This window comes from Lacerta agilis, chromosome 1 (assembly GCF_009819535.1).
Source record: "Lacerta agilis isolate rLacAgi1 chromosome 1, rLacAgi1.pri, whole genome shotgun sequence".
NCBI lineage: Eukaryota > Metazoa > Chordata > Lepidosauria > Squamata > Lacertidae > Lacerta > Lacerta agilis.
The window spans coordinates 37,007,253-37,027,517 of record NC_046312.1 but is presented as its reverse complement, the minus strand read 5'-3'; the positions used below and the strand labels follow the sequence as shown (position 1 = coordinate 37,027,517).

The following is a 20,265-nucleotide window of genomic DNA, read 5'->3' as shown; positions in this document are numbered from 1 at the left end:
CATGGCCAGTATATGCATGTAATCAATAAAAAACAAATAAAGACTAACAAATATATTGCGGCATAAACTTTTGTGGGCCAGAAAACACTTTGTGGATGCTTGGAATGCTATCATAAGTTGGCAGGTGTATGGAAGGCAAAGAGAGAGAGAGAGAGAGAGAAAATGTTAGCAGTGAGGTCAGAAGTAAATGAATTCTAAGACTGCGTAATTACATTGCGTTTTAAATGCAAAGATAATTACAGTGACTGTTTGCAATGCAATGTGGATGACACACAAATGGCCTGGCATTAGTGAGTAAATTAGCATCTGTAGTGTCATAAAGTAATTTTATCATAAAGTGAGTGAAGGTTTTATTTTTAACAATACCAACAGAATGTTTTGGTTTTTGGTGTGTTGTTGTTGTTGTTGTTGTTTTACCAACTTGGGATTGGCAGTAGAGGTCTTTTGACTTCTTGTTTTCCTTCATCCTACCTTCAGAATCTTATTAGGGATGTCAGCATTTTTCTTAGGAGGAAGTTCAAGGCTGCTTTCACTCTTGGACTCTAATGACTCTCTCCTGCATGCATGGGAGATTTATACATATAATTCCCATTAGTGTTAATAACTATTATAGCTTTCCAATGTTGATCTCCTCCCAAATGATGTGCCCATGCCTCTTTAAATTTGAGCTATAGGGCTGCAGCTCTTATTTATCTGCATGAATTAGAGCTCCATCCCACAAAAAGGCACTCTATTCTGAGAAGTCCTATTTGTTTCAATAAAGTACTGCACGGAAGAGTAATAGAGTAATGCTTGGGGAAATGGAACAGATCTGTTCAGGGCTCTTGTTTTTCTTTGTAACATACTTCAAGTCCATACTTCTGATTCAGAATTTCATGCACCACCTTCTGCAAGTAGCCCACTTCACTTTCAATACGTTGAGTTGCTAATGAATAATCTGAAAGCATAATCCTAAATATTTGCGCAATTTTACAGCCTGCATTGCCATCATATGTCATGGATGGATGTGTAAGGATTTGCAGGAACAAAAGTTAATGCTGCTGCTGCTGCTGCTGCTGCTGCTGCTGCTTCGATCACTTGTACCCGAGTAAGATTGTATTCCATAAACATGGTTTTAACAGTGGGTCAGTAAGTGACTGTGGAGGCCAATTCTGGATCCACACGTCCTTCCACAGTGGGGACATAGGTTTCCGGGTGGGAGTTGATCACAGTGAGGGTTTGCCAAGTGTGCCTTCCTCTTAGCACATTTCTCCCTTTCATCCTGAGTTCAAGTGTCTTCAACCCCATGTCACCTTTGGTAAAGACTGCTCTCCAATTGGAGTGCTCGCAGGCCAGTGTTTCCCAGTTGTCAGTGTTTATACTACATTTTTTTAGAATTGCCTTGAGAGAGTCTTTAAACCTCTTTTGTTGACCACCGGCATTACGCTTACCATTTTTAAGTTTGGAATAGAGTAGTTGCTTTGGAAGACAAAAATCAGGCATCCGCACAACATGACCAGTCCAACAAAGTCGATGTTGAAGAACCATCGCTTTGACACTGGTGATCTTTGCTTCTTCCAATACACTGGCATTAGTTTGCCTGTCTTCCCAAGTGATGTGTACAATTTTTTGGAGACATCATTGATGGAATCTTTCAAGGAGTTGGGGATGGCGTTTATAAGTGGTCCATGTTTCACAAGCATACAGTAAGGTTGGTAGTACAATAGCTTTGTAAACAAGCATTTTGGTTTCCCTGCAAATGTCCCTGTCCTCAAACATTCTGTACTTCAATCAGGAGAAAGCTGCACTTTCAAAGCTCAAGTGATGCTATGGCTTGGACCCTAATATATTGGAGTGGAGTTCTGATTATCCAGTTTTACTGCTTCATTTTTCCTGTTACAGCCCTCTATGCCTCTGTGAAAAACTGCCCCTGAGGGTCAGAGCAGCCTCCAGAATGCCTGGAATGTGTCACCGTGGCATGACTTACCACTGAAGGTTGCAATCAGAGACATACAAGGAACCAAAGTATTTTCCATTCATTCTAGGGCTCAGTTGGCTCCAAACCTTTAATTGGATCACTTATTTGCTTGTGGGAAGGGTCTTAACTCGGTGGTCGAGCACATACTTTGCATGCAAAACATCCCAGGTTCAATCCTTGGCTGGGCTGGGCAAGACTATCTGCCTGAAACCCTCAAGAGCTACTGCCAGTCAGTGTAGACAGTGCAGAGCTAGACGGGCCAATAGTCTGACACTGGGAAAGGGAGCTTTCTATGTTTGATGTAGAACCAGTTCATAGGCTTTATTCATTTGTATGTACAGTGATGCCTCGCAAGACGAAATTAATTCGTTACGCAAGACTTTTCGTCTTGCGGAAATTTTGTCTTGCGAGACACTGTTTCCCATAGGAACACATTAAAATTTAATGCGTTCCTATGGGGGGGAAAGTCCGGGGGCGCCGGTCGCAAGGGGCGCCGTCTGATAGCGCCCGCCATCTTGGCAGGCGTGATCGGCCGGCGCCCCTTCCGACCAGCACCGGAGCCGCGTTAAGGCGGCAGCGAGCGAACAGCAGCTTTAAAACGCGGCGCAGTGCGGTCCGGTGCCGGCTTACAGTGGTACCTCGCCAGACGAATTCGTCTTGCGAAAAACAGCCATAGACGAATTCGTCTCGCGAGTCAACTAAAAACTCGCAAAACCCTTTCGTTTTGCGAGTTTTTCGTTGTGCGAGCCATTCGTCTTGCGGGGTACCACTGTAATGGTACGTTTGACAGTTACACTGAACTTAAATATATACACACCATGCAAATAGTATAGCAGCATGAAATGGTAACATCCTAAAATAGTGTGATATTTATTCATTTTGACAATTCTTTTGGGCTGAAATAAATAGAATAGTGTGTTATACCAATCCTAAGTATGTTTGCTGGGTGTTAGTTCCTAGTAAAAAGGGATATGAGTATACTGTTTGGTTTGTGAATTGCTTTATACATCATAAAATAGACATTTGGACATCATCAAAGTGATAATCCACTTTTTTTCTTTCAAGGGGTCGTAAGTATTACATTGGGAATGTAGGGCTGTTTTTGTTGTAAAAACCTTAAAGTAGCAAGTCTTTAGTAGGAAAGACTAAATAAGGCTAAACCATTTGCCATTACAATCTCATCTTTTAAAACTTACATTTTTACAGATAAGACGCTTGAAAGCTCAGTGAAGTCTCCGCAGGGCTACCAGTGGCTAACAGGCATCACTGCTCTCCTAAATGCATCAGAAGGAGGAAGCGTGCAAGAATCAGCTAAGAATGTCTTTTCGTCTCTCCGAGGTGGTTTATTAGGGATTTAAATAATACAATGTAACATGCAGAATACATCTGCTTTAATTAGCGCTGCAACTTCTTATCAATAATTGGGGTGATGAGTTGATGTAATGGTTTGAATGCAAATTTAAAAGACCAATTGTTTATACATTGCAGGCTCTCTTAAGCAGCAGCAAAGGAGGTGCTATAGAGAGTATGCAGTCTGTTTTGCTATGATTGGGTGGGGCCACCTGTTTGTAAACAAGATAGATCTAAGCAGCAGACCTCCCAGAGAGCTGAAAGGGTCTTGTTTCCTCAAAGAATCTAGGCCGCTGGCCGCTCCCTACCCGAGCATGCCAGGTCACTCACATGTTTGGTTACCTAGTTCACTATCCTGGGACTTTTCAGGGATGCAGGAATGTGCTTAGGAGAACAGATGGCTCTCTCTCATATCTGCTACAAATTCTAATCAGGTTGTTTTGGAAAGCATTTGATTAATCAGTTCTTTCTTTTAAAAAATTGGTTGATTATTTCTAATGTTTACAGATTTGTTTGGTTAGCTATCTCGGGATTGCTCATTATGAAAAAGAACAATGTGAGAACTGTCATATTTAACATTAAAGTCTTGGCAGCAGTTGTTAGCAGAATTGGGTCAGTATATGTGAACAAGTTTAAAATCATTTGCAATCAGGCTCTCCGCTCTTCATTGTGTCATTGCCCAGATTGCCTGGAGTTTTGGGCTGGGTTGTCATCAATATGCTGATGACACCCAGCTTTATCTGTTGATGGACGGACGGCCCGACTCGGTCCCGGACACACTGACCAGATGCTTGGAAGCTGTGGCTACATGGCTGCGTGGGAGCCGGTTGAAGTTAAATCCTTCGAAGACAGAGGTCCTCTGGCTGGGTCAGGACGACATGGGGTTGGGGGGCCAAAACCCATCCCTTGCGGGGGCTCAATTAGTACCAGCACCTTCTGTCAACCTTTGACCCCTCCCTTTCAATGGAGGCGCAGGTTACAGTTACAGCAAAGATGGCATTTTTTCCATCTCCACTGTATTAAGCAGTTGGTCCCTTACCTTTCTCGCCCTGATCTGGCCACAGTGATCCATGTGACGGTCACCTCCAGACTTGATTATTGTAACTCACTCTATGCAAGGCTGCCCTTGAAGCTGACACAGAAACTCCAGCGGGTGCAGAATGCCACGGCGAGGCTCCTTACGGGGTCCTTGCCACGGGATCACATTCATCCAGTGCTTTACCAGCTGCACTGGCTCCCAGTGGAGTACAGGTTTAAGGTGCTGGTTTTGACCTTTAAAGCCCTATGCGGCCTAGGACCCTCATACCTATGGGACCGCCTCTCCTGCTATGCCCCGCGGAGAACCTTAAGGTCCATAAATAACAACAGTTTGGAGGTCCCGAGCCTCAAAGAGGTTAGATTGGTCTCAACTAGGGCCAGGGCCTTTTCAGCACTGGCCCTGACTTGGTGGAACACTCTGTCACAAGAGACCAGGGCCCTGCGGGATTTGACATCTTTCCGCAGGGCCTGCAAGACGGAGCTGCTCCGCTTGGCCTTCGGCTTAGAATCACTCTGACCCCTTATATGGGATTTTGTATATAAATTTCCCCTTGGCTTTTTTGCTGGCCCATGTAGGACCAGCATGGATATCTTGGGTGAATATCTGATGTTCCCTTTATCGTCTTGACCTATGGGCTACTACTAAAATGAGGCTGCATTTTAAGCTATATTTTAAGCCGTATTTTAATTATCTGTTTTTTCTTCTATTATGTTTTATTGTACAGTCATACCTCTAGATACGATCGCTGCAGGTTGCGAACGGCGCAGGTTATGAACGCGCCGAACCTGGAAGTACCGGAACGGGTTACTTCCGGGTTTGGCGGTTCGTGCATGTGCAGACACGTCAAATGACGTCACCCGCATGTGCAAAAGTGCCGAATCGCGACCCGCACGTGCGCTTTGGGTTGTGTTCTGCTCAGGATGTGAACGGGCTCCGGAACGGATCCCATTTGCATCCAGAGGTACCACTGTTATTTATATTTGGTGTTAGCCACCCTGAGCCCGGCCCTGGCTGGGGAGGGCAGGGTATAAATAAAATATTATTGCCATTATTATTATTATTATTATTATTATTATTATTATTTATAAAAGACAGTGGGATTTGTTTTCATACTTTATAATTTGCTGTATGCACTCTGTGTTGTGTATGCTTTCTGCTTGCTAAACTGCCTTTATCACCATAATTTTAAATTGAGTTCTCCAGAAAGCTGTGGCTGTGGTACATTTTGGCATCTAGGATTAGGTCAGTGGCTTTAAATCTTGTTTATGTACTTAATGCAAGGAAAGAATTGCTATCTTGGGAATCGTGGTAGCTGGATTTCTTACTATCAAACCCTTACAAGATATTGACATATAAAACAAAATGCTTCCATTTTGTTCTCCATCTTTCCTCATTTTACACTTTTAAATAAAGAAATGTTTATGCAGGCATCTTTTTCATTCATAAAAATGGAAATTGCTCTCTGAGGCGGCAATGGGCAAGCTTGTATTCTTGTTCACGGATACTTTTGATGTATTAGCTCATAAAATCTTAACATTTGGCTTGTGCAGCTGAGTTCATGACTGAATACAGAATGATAAAGAAGTGCTAGCAATTTTGAAAGCCAAAAGGCGTCATGCTTTCTAAAGGACCCTTAAGCTAGTTCTTAACAGCCTGGAAATCAGCAAGGAGGCTGTAATCAGGCTTGTAGGTAAAGGCAGCAAAGTTCTGCATAAATCTTTTCGGCATAACATGTAAATGTAAGCAATGGGGCTCTATCACGTTTGCTTGCTGCTTGTTATATTTCCATGGACCCCAGCCAATCCAAATATTATACGTCCTTGCCTTTCTTTTCATTAGAATTAGACAAAAAGTAGTGGTTGTGCCTCTGGGCCAGAAGCTAAGGTTCCTACTGTTTTTGGCAGGTTGCTTACATTTGAAGTATTGTTTTCCATTTCTGGCCAACTACTAGCGTTTTGGTCCCAGGTAATGCTTGCATTTCCTGTGGATATTTATTTTGCTCTCTGAACAGGGGGTGGGGACACGGAATGAGTTATGGTCCTGTCAGCTGAAGGAACCTCCACATGTTTTTTTGCCAGAACATTGCTGAGGCACTTTAGGCATGTGTTGTAACCTTTTCCTAGAAAAGCCATACCTGCTGTCTGCTTGCCCTTCTGTCCTGCTCTGCATCCCGGTGAGAAGGTGGAGGAAGCACAAGCCTTGTTACAAAGCTAACTCTTTTAATACCCTCTCGGAGAGTTCATACTTTGCCGAATAAAACTCTACTAATGGACTCCACAAATGCACACAGTCGTTCTAACTCACAAGAATAAGGTGACAAGCTTGTTAGTTACACAGAGTGTTCAGCACTATATCTGTTTTTTTAAAGAAATAAATATATGCATCCATGTAAGCTATGACCCAAACAACTAAAATGTCTATCTAGAGTTGGCAGAAGTCAGCAACTTTGACTGCAGTCCAACCGTTTGATCCCCCAGACACCCACCCACCCCGACCAATATGCAGGGTGATGCCACCATCTGTCCCTGAGTGCAGAGCTCCCTGTTCCACTTGCCAAAGAGGGCCATTCTGGCGGTGGGACTGAGTTAGGCTAGGATCCGCTAGATCCCAAAATGACTCCGTAAGAATACCATCCAAGTTAGGAGCTACTTATGGAACTAACGATGTGTCCAAAATTATTGAGCTAGAAGGCAGCTTTAGTCACCCCAATTCAGATAAACTCTGCTAAACTCAAACACCTCTGATATACTTGCACACATTTTCTGGATCGTTTCTTCTTCTTCTTACGTTCTTGCTCATTTTCAAATATATTTGTTCTTGAATGAGGAAATGCTGCCATCTGATTAACAGGCTAGGGCTGGATCTAAAGCCACAATTCCACATTTTCTGAGAAAAGTGAAACTAAATCAGAATACATTGCACGTGTTGTGGGACACAGTATAACTCTATAGTGTTGGTGGCTGTTTTCCTTCCACTTGCGGTTCATTGAATCCAACTCTTAATGCTTGAAAATTGTTCCTTTTAATTCACTTCAGAAAAGACAACAATGCCATGACACAGTATGTGAAGGTGTTTTTAAAACAAGTGAAATCAGACAATTCGTTACTATCTAAACATCCTTTGTGTGGCAGTTGCCTCTATGTAATATATGACTGACCTCAGACAGCCCAAGAGAATGTTAATATGTTATTGCTTGCTTTTCTTGGAGAAATACTTTGAAAAGAGTATTCCTCCTATTATTCTGGTTGGTACAAATGTAATTGCTCCCGCCTTAACGGCTGCATTGTTTTTCCACATGCAGCTCATCTGAATTCAAAAGGATTGGAATTGACAGATATTATTTTGGTCCATCTGTATATGAAGAACATGAAAGATTTTGCTGTGATTAATTCAGTCTATGTGACAGCATTTGATTTGTGTCCCCCAGCAAGGTAGGTTCTTACTACTGCTACCTTATATTTATGATACTCTGGAATATACTTCATTGCTACTACGCTGCTTTATTTATTACACTTTTCATCATATTTAGTTTCTGGGCTTCTTTTCACCTATTTCTATGTCTGTTTTAGCAGCTGCTTTACAGTTGTCACATGAATGTCCTCCTCTTAAGGCCTTTTAGGTACACACTCCAAGTTTATACCCACTATCCTGAAAGAGCTGTGCATATCCTTGAATGCACTGTCTGGTTTCACCTTGAGCTTAGACCCTCTGCCACGGAATCATCTCATCCCAAACCCAACATCCAATTTTATTACAGCATTGTTGTGGCTGTTTATTATATTTGTTACCTGACTTTCCTTCAAGGAGCTCTAGATACATGGTTTTCCCAATCCCTTCATCCCCACCCCCAACTCTGTAAGTTAACAGAATGAGAGATGGTGATTGACTCAGGACTGTTTGATGAATATCATGGCTTAGTAGGGATTTGAACCCAGGCCTTCCTGGTCCTAGGCCCCATATGCACTATACATTTAAAGCAGTTTTATACCACTTTTAATGGTCCTGGCCCTCCCCTCGAAGAATCCTGTGAACTGTAGCTTGTTAGGGGTGCTGAGAATTTTTAGGAGCCCCCTATTCCCCTCACAGAGCTACAATTCCTAGAGTGGCTTAACAACCAATTCCTCTTCCAAGGGTACACTCGAAAGTATTCAAGGAGAAGGAGCTTGTTTGAGTGATATGAGTTTCTTCTGTTTAACAGCAACCTTATTTAGTGCAAAGTGGCTGTCCAATGAGCAAAGTGGCTGTCCAATGAGGCCTTACAAATAGCGGGGGAGAGAAGACAAGCAAAATGCGAGGGAGATCGTGAAAGATACAGGAAATTGAATGCAGATTTCCAAAGAATAGCAAGGAGAGACAAGAGGGCCTTTCTAAACGAGCAATGCAAAGAAATAGAGGAAAATAACAGAATGGGGAAAACCAGAGATTTGTTCAAGAAAATTGGAGATATGAAAGGAAGATTTCGTACAAAGATTACCACAATTAAGGACAAAAGTGGAAAGGACCTAACAGAAGCAGAAGACATCAAGAAGAGGTGGCAAGAATACACAGAGGAATTATACCAGAAAGATACGGAGGTGTCATACACCCCAGGTAATGTGGTTGCTGACCTGGAGCCAGACATCCTGGAGAGTGAAGTCAAATGGGCCTTAGAAAGCCTCGCTAACAACAAGGCCAGTGGAAGTGATGATATTCCAGCTGAACTATTAAAAATTTTAAAAGATGATGCTGTTAAGGTGCTACACTCAATATGCCAGCAAATTTGGAAAACTCAGCAGTGGCCAGAGGATTGGAGAAGATCAGTCTACATCCCAATCCCAAAGAAGGGCAGTGCCAAAGAATGCTCCAACTACCGCACAATCGCACTCATTTCACACGCTAGCAAGGTTATGCTTAAAATTCTACAAGGCAGGCTTAAGCAGTATGTGGACCGAGAACTCCCAGAAGTGCAAGCTGGATTTCGAAGGGGCAGAGGAACCAGAGACCAAATTGCAAACATGCACTGGATTATGGAGAAAGCTAGAGAGTTCCAGAAAAACATCTACTTCTGCTTCATTGACTACGCAAAAGCATTTGACTGTGTCGACCACAACAAACTATGGCAAGTTCTTAAAGAAATGGGAGTGCCGGATCACCTCATTTGTCTCCTGAGAAATCTCTATGTGGGACAAGAAGCTACAGTTAGAACTGGATATGGAACAACTGATTGGTTCAAAATTGGGAAAGGAGTACGACAAGGCTGTATATTGTCTCCCTGCTTATTTAACTTATATGCAGAATTCATCATGCGAAAGGCTGGACTGGATGAATCCCCAACCGGAATTAAGATTGCTGGAAAAAATATCAACAACCTCAGATATGCTGATGATACTACCTTGATGGCAGAAAGTGAGGAGGAATTAAAGAACCTTTTAATGAGGGTGAAAGAGGAGAGCGCAAAATATGGTCTGAAGCTCAACATCAAAAAAACTAAGATCATGGCCACTGGTCCCATCACCTCCTGGCAAATAGAAGGGGAAGAAATGGAGGCAGTGAGAGATTTCACTTTCTTGGGTTCCATGATCACTGCAGACGGTGACAGCAGTCACGAAATTAGAAGACGCCTGCTTCTTGGGAGAAAAGCAATGACAAACCTAGACAGCATCTTAAAAAGCAGAGACATCACCTTGCCGACAAAGGTCCGTATAGTTAAAGCTATGGTTTTCCCAGTAGTAATGTACGGAAGTGAGAGCTGGACCATAAAGAAGGCTGATCGCCGAAGAATTGATGCTTTTGAATTATGGTGCTGGAGGAGACTCTTGAGAGTCCCATGGACTGCAAGAAGATCAAACCTATCCATTCTCAAAGAAATCAGGCCTGAGTGCTCACTAGAAGGACAGATCCTGAAGTTGAGGCTCCAGTACTTTGGCCACCTCATGAGAAGAGAAGACTCCCTAGAAAAGACCCTGATGTTGGGAAAGATGGAGGGCACAAGGAGAAGGGGACGACAGAGGATGAGATGGTTGGACAGTGTTCTCGAAGCTACTAACATGAGTCTGGCCAAACTGCGAGAGGCAGTGAAGGATAGGCGTGCCTGGCGTGCTCTGGTCCATGGGGTCACGAAGAGTCGGACACGACTGAACGACTGAACAACAACAATTTAGTGCACAGTGAATTAAATTGGATATAGTGGTCCAACTGAGGCATTTAGAGTGACATTGTTCATTTCAGTTAGTTTATTTGAAATACTTTTATGGGCAAAAAGGTCTCCTGTGGTGACTTACTTAATAAAATGCAATACAATACAATTAAAACCTCAAATAAATGAATGTAAGTCAGCAGTACACAGCGTCAAGCGAAAAAAGTATCCGAGTAAAGTAACTTCAGAGAAATCACCTCAGAAGAAGACTGGTGAATATGAATGACTCTTCAGGGCTCTTCTGAATGCCCGCCATGGTGGAACAGGCTTGGTGGATACCTCCTGATAATATGATCCAGATGTGAGCCCACTGTGGGAAAGGCCTTCTTCCCTCCCTCATACTCACCAGTCTGACTGCTCTTGAAGATGAGCATATGACTCCCCTAATGGAAAAACATGCGTGCAGTGGGGCTTTCCCCTTCTTTTCTAGGAACATCAACTCTGGAATTGTTGCAAACTATTTTTGTGATTTGGGAGAGTTTAAAAAGTAGATTATAAAGTGTTATCAGGGGACTGCTCTTCAGGGTGGGCAAAAAATATGGAGCTCAACTGTTCACCTGTCTTCCCATGCAGTTTTTAAAGTTACAGTGGATATTTTTCCAGTCTTCTGCTTCCAGGCGGCCATTTCTAGGTTTGCCTTTCTATTCCGTATCCATACTGGAGTTCACCATGATTCAGAACAAGCATGTTTTCCTTCTCATTTCTCTTAATTTGGAATCCAAATGTATTTCATTTCTGTTTCTTAATAAAAAATTTAATATATAACATTCATGAAATAAGGACACTACAATTAAAATATTTTTAATGCTGCGTAAAATATTTTATAAGAAGCAAATTCTTTAGGATTTTTTTTTCTGTTGAGGGCTTTATTACTTATTCCAGTTAATAAGATATATTTCCCCTCACTTGGTAATAGCTTTACTACTAATTGGATCTCTGTGAAACTCATTGCATTGGTGACTTTCTTGATATAAATATCCAATGTTCCTTACTAATATCATGCTCCATAACTTACAAAATAATAATAATAATAATTCTCTGTATTATCCCAGTATATAATCAGCTAAGAAGAGTTCCACAAATAATGGAAATAAGTTTCTACATATTATAGAGCACCTGTCCCAGCCTGGTGCCCCTTAGATATTTTGGGGTGGTGTTCAACAGTAGTCCTACTCGGAGTAGGTCCATTAAAGTTAATGGATATAACTATGATGCATTTATTTCAGTGGGTCTAATATGAATATGACTTAGTTGAATACAACTAAATTTTGGATAATCCTACACAAATATAATCTCAGCATAGTTAAGATAAACTATGCTCACAAATGTATTTTGGTGTCTTTCTACGCCCATAAAATTAGCTCATCTATGAAAAACACCTCTCCTAAACCAATATGTTGGAAATGTGGTTGGCATAAAGGAATTCCTTTCCAGCTTTGGAGGAAATGTCCTAAGTCAGTGGTGTCCAAACTTTTTCCAAAGAGGGCCAGATTTGATGAAGTGAAGGGCCGTGAAGGCCAATGAAGGGGCCAACCTTTTTTAGGATTGAAGTTGTTGAGCTTTTTTATTATTTTACCCCAAAGTTATTGAGCTTTCTTTAGGGTTGACGCTGTTGAGGTTTTTTTTTTTTTTAGGATTTTTACCCTAGGAAATAAACTGCCACAGGGGCTGGATTAAACCAACTGGTGGGTCGGATTAGGCCCCTGAAATGGACTTTGGACATGCCTGTCCTAAGTCAACCTTCTTTGGGGAATCTGTGTTTACTGAAGTTACCAAATAACAGCACATGGCTTGTTACTAGTGCCCTCAGTAATACAGCTAAGAATTGATGCTTTTGAATTATGGTGCTGGAGGAGACTCTTGAGAGTCCCATGGACTGCAAAAAGATCAAACATATCCATTCTCAAAGAAATCAGCCCTGAGTGCTCACTAGAAGGACAGATCCTGAAGTTGAGGCTCCAGTACTTTGGCCACCTCATGAGAAGAGAAGACTCCCTAGAAAAGACCCTGATGTTGGGAAAGATGGAGGGCACAAGGAGAAGGGGACGACAGAGGATGAGATGGTTGGACAGTGTTCTCGAAGCTATTAACATGAGTTTGGCCAAACTGCGAGAGGCAGTGAAGGATAGGCGTGCCTGGCGTGCTCTGGTCCATGGGGTCACGAAGAGTCGGACACGACTGAACGACTGAACAACAACATTAGGGACAACCAGAACAAAGATGGGAAGTAATACTTCCTTTGGGTTTTTCCTGATGGCTGCAAGACCAATAATCTCTAGATACTGGAAATATTTGGAGGGCCTCTCTATAGAGGCATGGTATGAAAAGGTATGTGTTTTGGCAGTTTCACAGAAGTTCTGTGAACTAGAACAAGCACACCTAAATATGAAGGAAGAATAAGGAAGCACAGTGTGTAGTGGGGGCTGTATCCAGTGATGTCCTGCCATTGACAGAAGGCTCTTTATTCCATTTGGAGGCTCAACAGAACAGGAGGGAAGCTGCTTTCTCCAAATGAACCTCCACCCTGCAGATGCTCTCTTGCTGTTCCAAAGCATTTCCCAACCTTCTGGAGCAGGTTTTGGGGGGTGTCCAGTAGCCACTCCTGCTTGCTTATGACAGACCATAAATTGTAGTAGTCAGCTTTCACAATGAAGAGACTCTTTACTGGCTATATAGAGAACTTAGTGTCTGAACCAGAGCTGGTGTCAGGTTTCAGCATCATGGGGTACCTTCCAAGGCCCACTCCTCAGTAGGAGGCCTACTATCTATTCCCAGAGCCCCCTGGCCTTGCCACTGCTCATCTTTCTTGCTGTTACTGCTTGTTGGTGTGCTCTCTTCAAACATGTAAGCAAGGAGAAGGAGCAGCACTCTCCAGTTGATCTGGACTCTCCCTATATGCCAGGTGAGCACATTGGACCCAAAGGGAAAGGTAACAGTGGTGAAGAAGAGGTTGGCCCACTCAGTGGGAACAATGATGATGTCTTACCCAAGGGCCCTTCAAAACATGGAACCATATTGGTCTGCAATGCGTTATATGTAGGGCTGCCTCTAAAGACGGCTCGGAAACTTCAGCTGTTGCAGAATTCAGCGGCCAGTTTGCTCACTGGAACAAGACGGTTTGAGCATATTACACCAATCCTGGTATGCCTGTACTGGCTACCAATTAGTTTCTGGGCCCAATTCAAAGTGCTGGTTTTGACCTACAAAGTCTTAAACTTCTCAGGACCGCAATACCTCAAGGACTGCCTCTTTCCATATGAACCTACCCGGACCCTGAGATCATTTTCTGAGGCCCTCCTTCGTGTGCTGCCTCCTCGAGAGGTCCGGAGGGCGGCAACACGAAAACGTGCCTTCTCTGCAGTGACTCCCTATCTGTGGAATGCTCTCCCAAGGGAAGTTCGCCTGGCGCCTTCATTATACACCTTTAGGCAACAGGCAAAAACGTTCCTTTTCAAGCAGGTTGATCCGATTTTCATGCTAGGCCATTTTAAAATGTGTTCTTTTTGGGAAGGGTGGGGCTATTGGGTTGTTGTCTTTATTTTTCTTAGGTATGTTGTGGTTTTATATCTTGATTTTATTCTGTGAACTGCCCTGAGTCCCGCAGGTATAGGGCGGTATATAAATATAACAACAACAACAACAACAACAACAACAACAAATAAATAAATAAATAATAGTTCTAAGTATGAAGGGGGGGAGAGATCCTGTCATATATTGAGATGCATGAATGCCACCAATAAATAACTGCCTTCCTGCCTTGTGGTTTCAGAGTTTGTGTAGAAGTCCCCTTGCCTGAAGGACTTTTGTTTCAGATGGACTGCCTGGCACAGAAGAATGATGGGATGACTGGTGAGCCACCTTCTCAACAGAAGCAGGTTTTGCATGTACAGAGCATCTCTCACTGGGCCCCTGCCAACATAGGACCTTACAGTCAGTGTGTACAGGTATGCATTCATCTGCCCCTCACTGGATTAGCAACTCTGTGGAGAATACAGTGGTGCCTCGCTAGATGAAATACTCGTTAGACGAAAGGCATTCGCTAGCGGAAGGCTTCCCCGCAAGATGAAAAAGTCAATGGGGCTGCCTCGCAAGACGAAAAAAAAATTTTTTTTTTCCGTCGTGAAAACCGCTATTCTGCCTTGGTGCTTCGCTAGACGAAAAATTCGCTATATGAAGACACTCGCAGAACGAATTATTTTCGTCTAGCGAGGCACCACTGTAATCCCAGTTATAGATTTCAATTTGCATATTGAAATACTAGTTCATCCATCTGAGAAAAAATAATAATATTGGTTCTTATTTTATTTTCCTTTGAGCAGGATATATAATTTTATAGCTTGAAGCTGAACAGGAGGAAAAGGAAGCTATTGGTAACATAAATGTTCGATAATATAAAAATATACAAAATGTCTGAGCTTATTAAAGGGTTGTGAAAGCAAGAGAAGTGTATGGAAATCTGTGTCGATGTGTGCATATAAGAATGCCTATGGAAGGAATGGGTTTACATATACACTGTCAGGAATTAGTCCCAGAGCAGGACTTAATTTGGGATTCAGTGCTGTGTGGGCTGAGCTGAAAAAGTCTCATATGCACTACAGCTCTTATCCTGTTGTCTTAAAAGGCTGTGTAAAAATATTAACAAAATCTGTTAATGCCATCTGTACAGGTTTGCGGTTGCATGTTCTCCCAAAATCTGTCATTTGCATTTATGAATGAAGTGCTCCATTCTTAGCTTTCCTTTGTGAGCAGAACATCTCCAAGTTGGTACACATCATAGTTATGGACATAATAGGTGATTTATGTAGGGGGGAAACCCAACATAACCTGCAACAGGCAACCACCCCCTGGAAACAGCCAGGTTTCTCGTTTTCTTTCCTTCATCCCTACGTTGTCTAGCAGAACCAACTGAAATTAAAAATCTGCTTCGCAGGTTCTTTCTCTGAAACATAAAGCTGTTAACAAATCACAGAACAAGAACAAAATTTCAAATATAAACAGAATCCCATCATAAAAAGGCGTGCACACCCCAAATCTTACTTTGCGTCTTTGCATAATTATGCTGAGTGTGTCCTGGATTCTGCTCCCACAAACTAGGCCACTGCTCACTGGGGTCAATAAACATTTGCCGCAATTGTGTCAGGGTAGGAGCTTTTTGCGGGTCACGAAAGGGCAGAACGTTGTTAGTTATTTAGTTTATTGTTGCATTTTTACTGCCAGGGCGGAGGAGAGGTGCTTTTCTTCCTCTGGTACCAAAATTAATTGACTGGCCTTGGATACGATGCACTTAGATTTGTGGAGAGAATACACCATTTGCTGTTCTGCCTCAGGCAGCAAAATGTCTTGGGCTGACGCTGAATGGTGCGAGAACACATATAATCATATAATTATATTAATCATTTGTAGGGGCAAGTCAGATGCCTAGGACAGTGAACCTTAAGTCTGTCTTAACCTAATGTTGAAATCTCTGAATGCAACAGAGTCGTTTAGTGATATACTCTGTGCATAAAACTTTCACCGTGATATGTTTATACTGTTACAAAAGCATGCTTCTTTTGTGATTCGGAGAACTGCGAAAAAATGAAAGATGATTAGTTGATATACTTTTATTACTAGAAAAATCATTATAATTCCCACAGATCTCTACATTTTACTTTGGGGCTTTTGGACTTTTATTTCAATTTACACTGAATAAGATGATGGCTACATATTAAATATGTATAATGAATACCTTTGCTAAAATTCAGTGTCAATAGAAAAGGGATGAAGATAGTATGCTTATTGTCATAAATACATACGTAATCTTAGAATCGTGGACTTGTAGAGTTGGATGGGACCCAAGGGTCATCTAGTCCAACCCCTTGCAATGCAGGCTATACACAAGAAGCAACTAGGATTTTGTAAACCAGGAGATCACCTGGAACAGAATATTCGGCTGAAATCAACTTATTGTGTGAATGGAACAGTTTTTGCAAATGAACTGAAATGTCCTCCTCCTCCTCCCCCAGACCTGCTCTGCAGGGTTTGGGGAACTCCCATAGCAGATGTGGGGGGAGACACATGGGGATGAGAGGGAGGGGAAGTTCCACTGCACTTGTAGAAGTACCGGTAGCCTTGCATATGCGACCCATTGTATGTTTTATTAGTGATTGCAAAAGGACTTGAGGTGAGAGGACCAAGCTCAATGAACAGACATGGTGAGGCTGCAGAAAGAAGAAAGTTGCATTCCATTGGTGTCAGATGCAAGACAGCAGGCATGGAGAGAGTTCATGGAAAGCAAAGTATGAGAACTGGGAACCAGAACTTAGTTGGAGCAGGACCATGTACAGAAACTAACGGCAGGGCCAGGAATGAAACTGGGAAGCAGTTCAGGGAAATGTGAAGCTGCAGTTAGTACAGAACAATGCAGCACAATTGCTCACAGGGGTGAGGCATTGCCAGTATATAACACCTGTGCTCAGAGATCTGCGTTGGTTGTAAATTTGCTATTGGTAACAACTTGGGATCAGGTTACCTATGAGAATGCCGTACTCCCACATTTGCCCACTCTACCGTTTTGAGTGGCAGAATAATACCTGTTCTGCATTTGTAAGAACTTGGTCATTTAGCGCTGCAGTGCCAACACTTACGAACTCCCAGCCTATTGAGATCATGCAGGTGCCTTCACTGTACTGTTTTTGTTGTTGTTCAGTCGTTCAGTCGTGTCCGACTCTTCGTGACCCCATGGACCAGAGCACGCCAGGCACGCCTATCCTTCACTGCCTCCCGCAGTTTGGCCAAACTCATGTTAGTAGCTTCGAGAACACTGTCCAACCATCTCATCCTCTGTCGTCCCCTTCTCCTTGTGCCCTCCATCTTTCCCAACATCAGGGTCTTTTCTAGGGAGTCTTCTCTTCTCATGAGGTGGCCAAAGTACTGGAGCCTCAACTTCAGGATCTGTCCTTCTAGTGAGTACTCAGGGCTGATTTCTTTGAGAATGGATAAGTTTGATCTTCTTGCAGTCCATGGGACTCTCAAGAGTCTCCTCCAGCACCATACTGTTCATACTGTTTTTGGCACCTGCTAAAAACCACAGAGCCTAGGGCTTGCCGATCAGAAGGTCAGCAGTTCGAATCTCCACAATGGGGTGAGCTCCCATTGCTCGGCCCCTGCTCCTGCCAACCTAGCAGTTCGAAAGCACGTCAAAGTGCAAGTAGATAAATAGGTACCACTTCGGTGGGAAGGTAAACAGTGTTTTCGTGCGCTGCTCTGGTTCGCCAGAAGCGGCTTAGTCATGCTGGCCACATAACCCAGAAGCTGTACGCCGGCTCCCTTGGCCAGTAAAGTGAAATGAGCGCTGCAACTCCAGAGTCGTCCGCGACTGGACCTAATAGTCAGGGATCCCTTTACCTTTACCTTACCTAAATGCTTAGAAAGTCAAGGGAATTTTAATCTTTTGCACATTTTAAACTAGGGTTGTAATTTTTTCTCGATTTTCTTGTTCTATATATTTGTAAAGTGCTTTGAGGTTGTTGGGTTTTTTTTCCAATCAAGCAATGCATAAATTTTATGAAATAAAAAATGAAAAAGAAGCCAAGGTAAGGATCTGGAGCAGAAGTACAGAAAGGGCTAAATGTCACCTAAACCAGAAAAGAACTGGAGAAAGGTGTGAAGCAAAAGGTTTCTAGCTGCTCAAGTGAGTATAACATAACTTTTTTTTTTGTCCAGTACAGAAAGTAATTTACTGATGCTTATAAATACATTTTTATATTTGGGTTTAGTGTTAGGATGTTTTAGCATAAAATGTTATAAATTATTCTTAGTTACATGCCAGCTAAAATGGTTACGCTGCTTCCAACGTCTTATAGCCCATTTACATTGCAGTGGGCTTTAAAAAGTGCTTTCAAGCCACTTAGTGCATTACTCTAGAACGTCTTGCAAATACTGTCTAGAATAAATAGCTTGAAACACTGCCATTACTTTGCAATCAAGGACATTTATTCCAGTGCTTCATCCTTGGAACAACTATCCCACAATATCTCCAAGACCAAAATCACAACTCATGGCAAAGACCTTGAACCCCTTCATCTATGTCAGTGCTGTCCTTAAATACTTATAAAAGCTGTGTTAAATTATTTCATAGCACACAAAAATGTGCAAATCCCTTACAAAGGTTTTTTTCAGGTTTCATTTTCCATGTTAAAGGACATAAGAACTATAATAATAATAATAATAATAATAATAATAATAATAATAATAATAATAATAATTTATTTATACCCCGCCCTTCCCTGCCAAACCGGGCTCAGGGTGGCTAACACCAATAAAATCACAACAAAAACATAAAACAATTCATTAAAATACAGATTAAAATAAAATTTAAAATTTAATTTAGACTGCAGCCTCATTTTTAAGTAGCCCACCAATCACACCAAAAGAATGAAACAGGCTTAAACTGAAACCAACCCAAAAGCCAGGTGTAATAGCTCCGTCTTGCAGGCCTTGTGGAAAGATGCCAAATCCCGCAGGGCCCTGGTCTCTTGTGACTGGTTACCCATCTAATCTAGCATCCTGTTCTCCCAGTGTCCAACCAGATATCTGTGGGAAGCCTGCAAGCAGGGCCTGAACGCAACAGGTCCTCTCCTGCGGTTTCCAGCAACTGGTATTTAGTGGTAAAGGTAAAGGGACCCCTGACCGTTAGGTCCAGTCATGGACGACTGGAGTTGCAGCGCTCATCTCACTTTACTGGCCGGGTCATGTGGCCAGCATGGCTAAGCCGCTTCTGGCGAACCAGAGCAGCGAACGGAAACACCGTTTACCTTCCCACCGGAGCGGTACCTGTTTATCTACTTGCACTTTGATGTGCTTTCAAACTGCTAGGTTGGCAGGAGCAGAGACCGAGCAACGAATAGCAATCAGGCTTAGTACACACCAATAGTCTTATCCTCCATTCATTTGTCTAATTTCCTAAAATAAAAAACACACACATGTTGGTGACCATCACTGCATCTTCTGGGAGCAAATTCTGTAGTTTAACTATGCAGTGTTTGAAGAAATACCTTCTTCTGTGTTTCCTGTTGCTGTTCTTTTTATAGTAGCAGAGAAGTGGCAATAGCCTGAATTTTTTCTCCAGGAGTTCTCCTGAATAGACACTCATTTGGTGCAGAAAACTTATAATGCTAAATCTGATTTTGAATTGCCTTGATGAGAAGGTGACTTTCCCATTCTTCCTGCTTGCAGCAGTCCCCCAGTCCCCCAATGAGCTTCTCATGAGGGTTGGGGGAGCAAAGTGAGCATTGCTGAAAATTTCACACACAAGGGTATGTGATTCTACCTGATTCTGGACCTCCTTCTTCAGTCACCTGCACCACAGCCCATTCAACAGCATCCTACAAGCCTTGGCAGAGGTGTGGTTAGGAGCAAATTTGCTTCATTGATGTGCCAGTGTGGTGTAGTGGTTAAGAGCGGTAGACTCGTTATCTGGGGAACCGGGTTCGTGTCTCCACTCCTCCACATGCAGCTGCTGGGTGACCTTGGGCTAGTCACACTTCTCTGAAGTCTCTCAGCCCCACTCACCTCACAGAGTGTTTGTTGTGGGGGAGGAAGGGAAAGGAGAATGTTAGCCGCTTTGAGACTCCTTCAGGTAGTGAAAAGCGGGATATCAAATCCAAACTCTTACCAAGAAACTACTCTTTACACAAGAGCAGTTGGCAAGCTTCTCCAGCTTTGAGTGAACTATCCCCATAGCAAATGCTACAAAATGTAAAC

General features: G+C 42.6%; 1 protein-coding gene across 5 annotated transcripts in view; it reads left to right on the top strand.

Annotated features, from left to right (window-relative positions):
* DPH6 (diphthamine biosynthesis 6) overlaps positions 1 to 20,265 on the top strand; it is a 248,600-nt gene that overhangs the window by 108,381 nt on the left and 119,954 nt on the right. For 4 of the 5 annotated variants that reach the window (XM_033144473.1, XM_033144465.1, XM_033144483.1 and 1 more), the window contains exons 10-12: positions 3,164 to 3,295; positions 7,648 to 7,777; positions 14,291 to 14,465. In XM_033144473.1, the coding sequence (XP_033000364.1) occupies positions 3,164 to 3,295; positions 7,648 to 7,777; positions 14,291 to 14,465 (437 nt within the window). Of the gene's footprint in view, positions 1 to 3,163; positions 3,296 to 7,647; positions 7,778 to 14,290; positions 14,466 to 20,265 lie in introns of those variants that run through there. The other variant, XR_004426269.1, reaches the window with a different exon arrangement.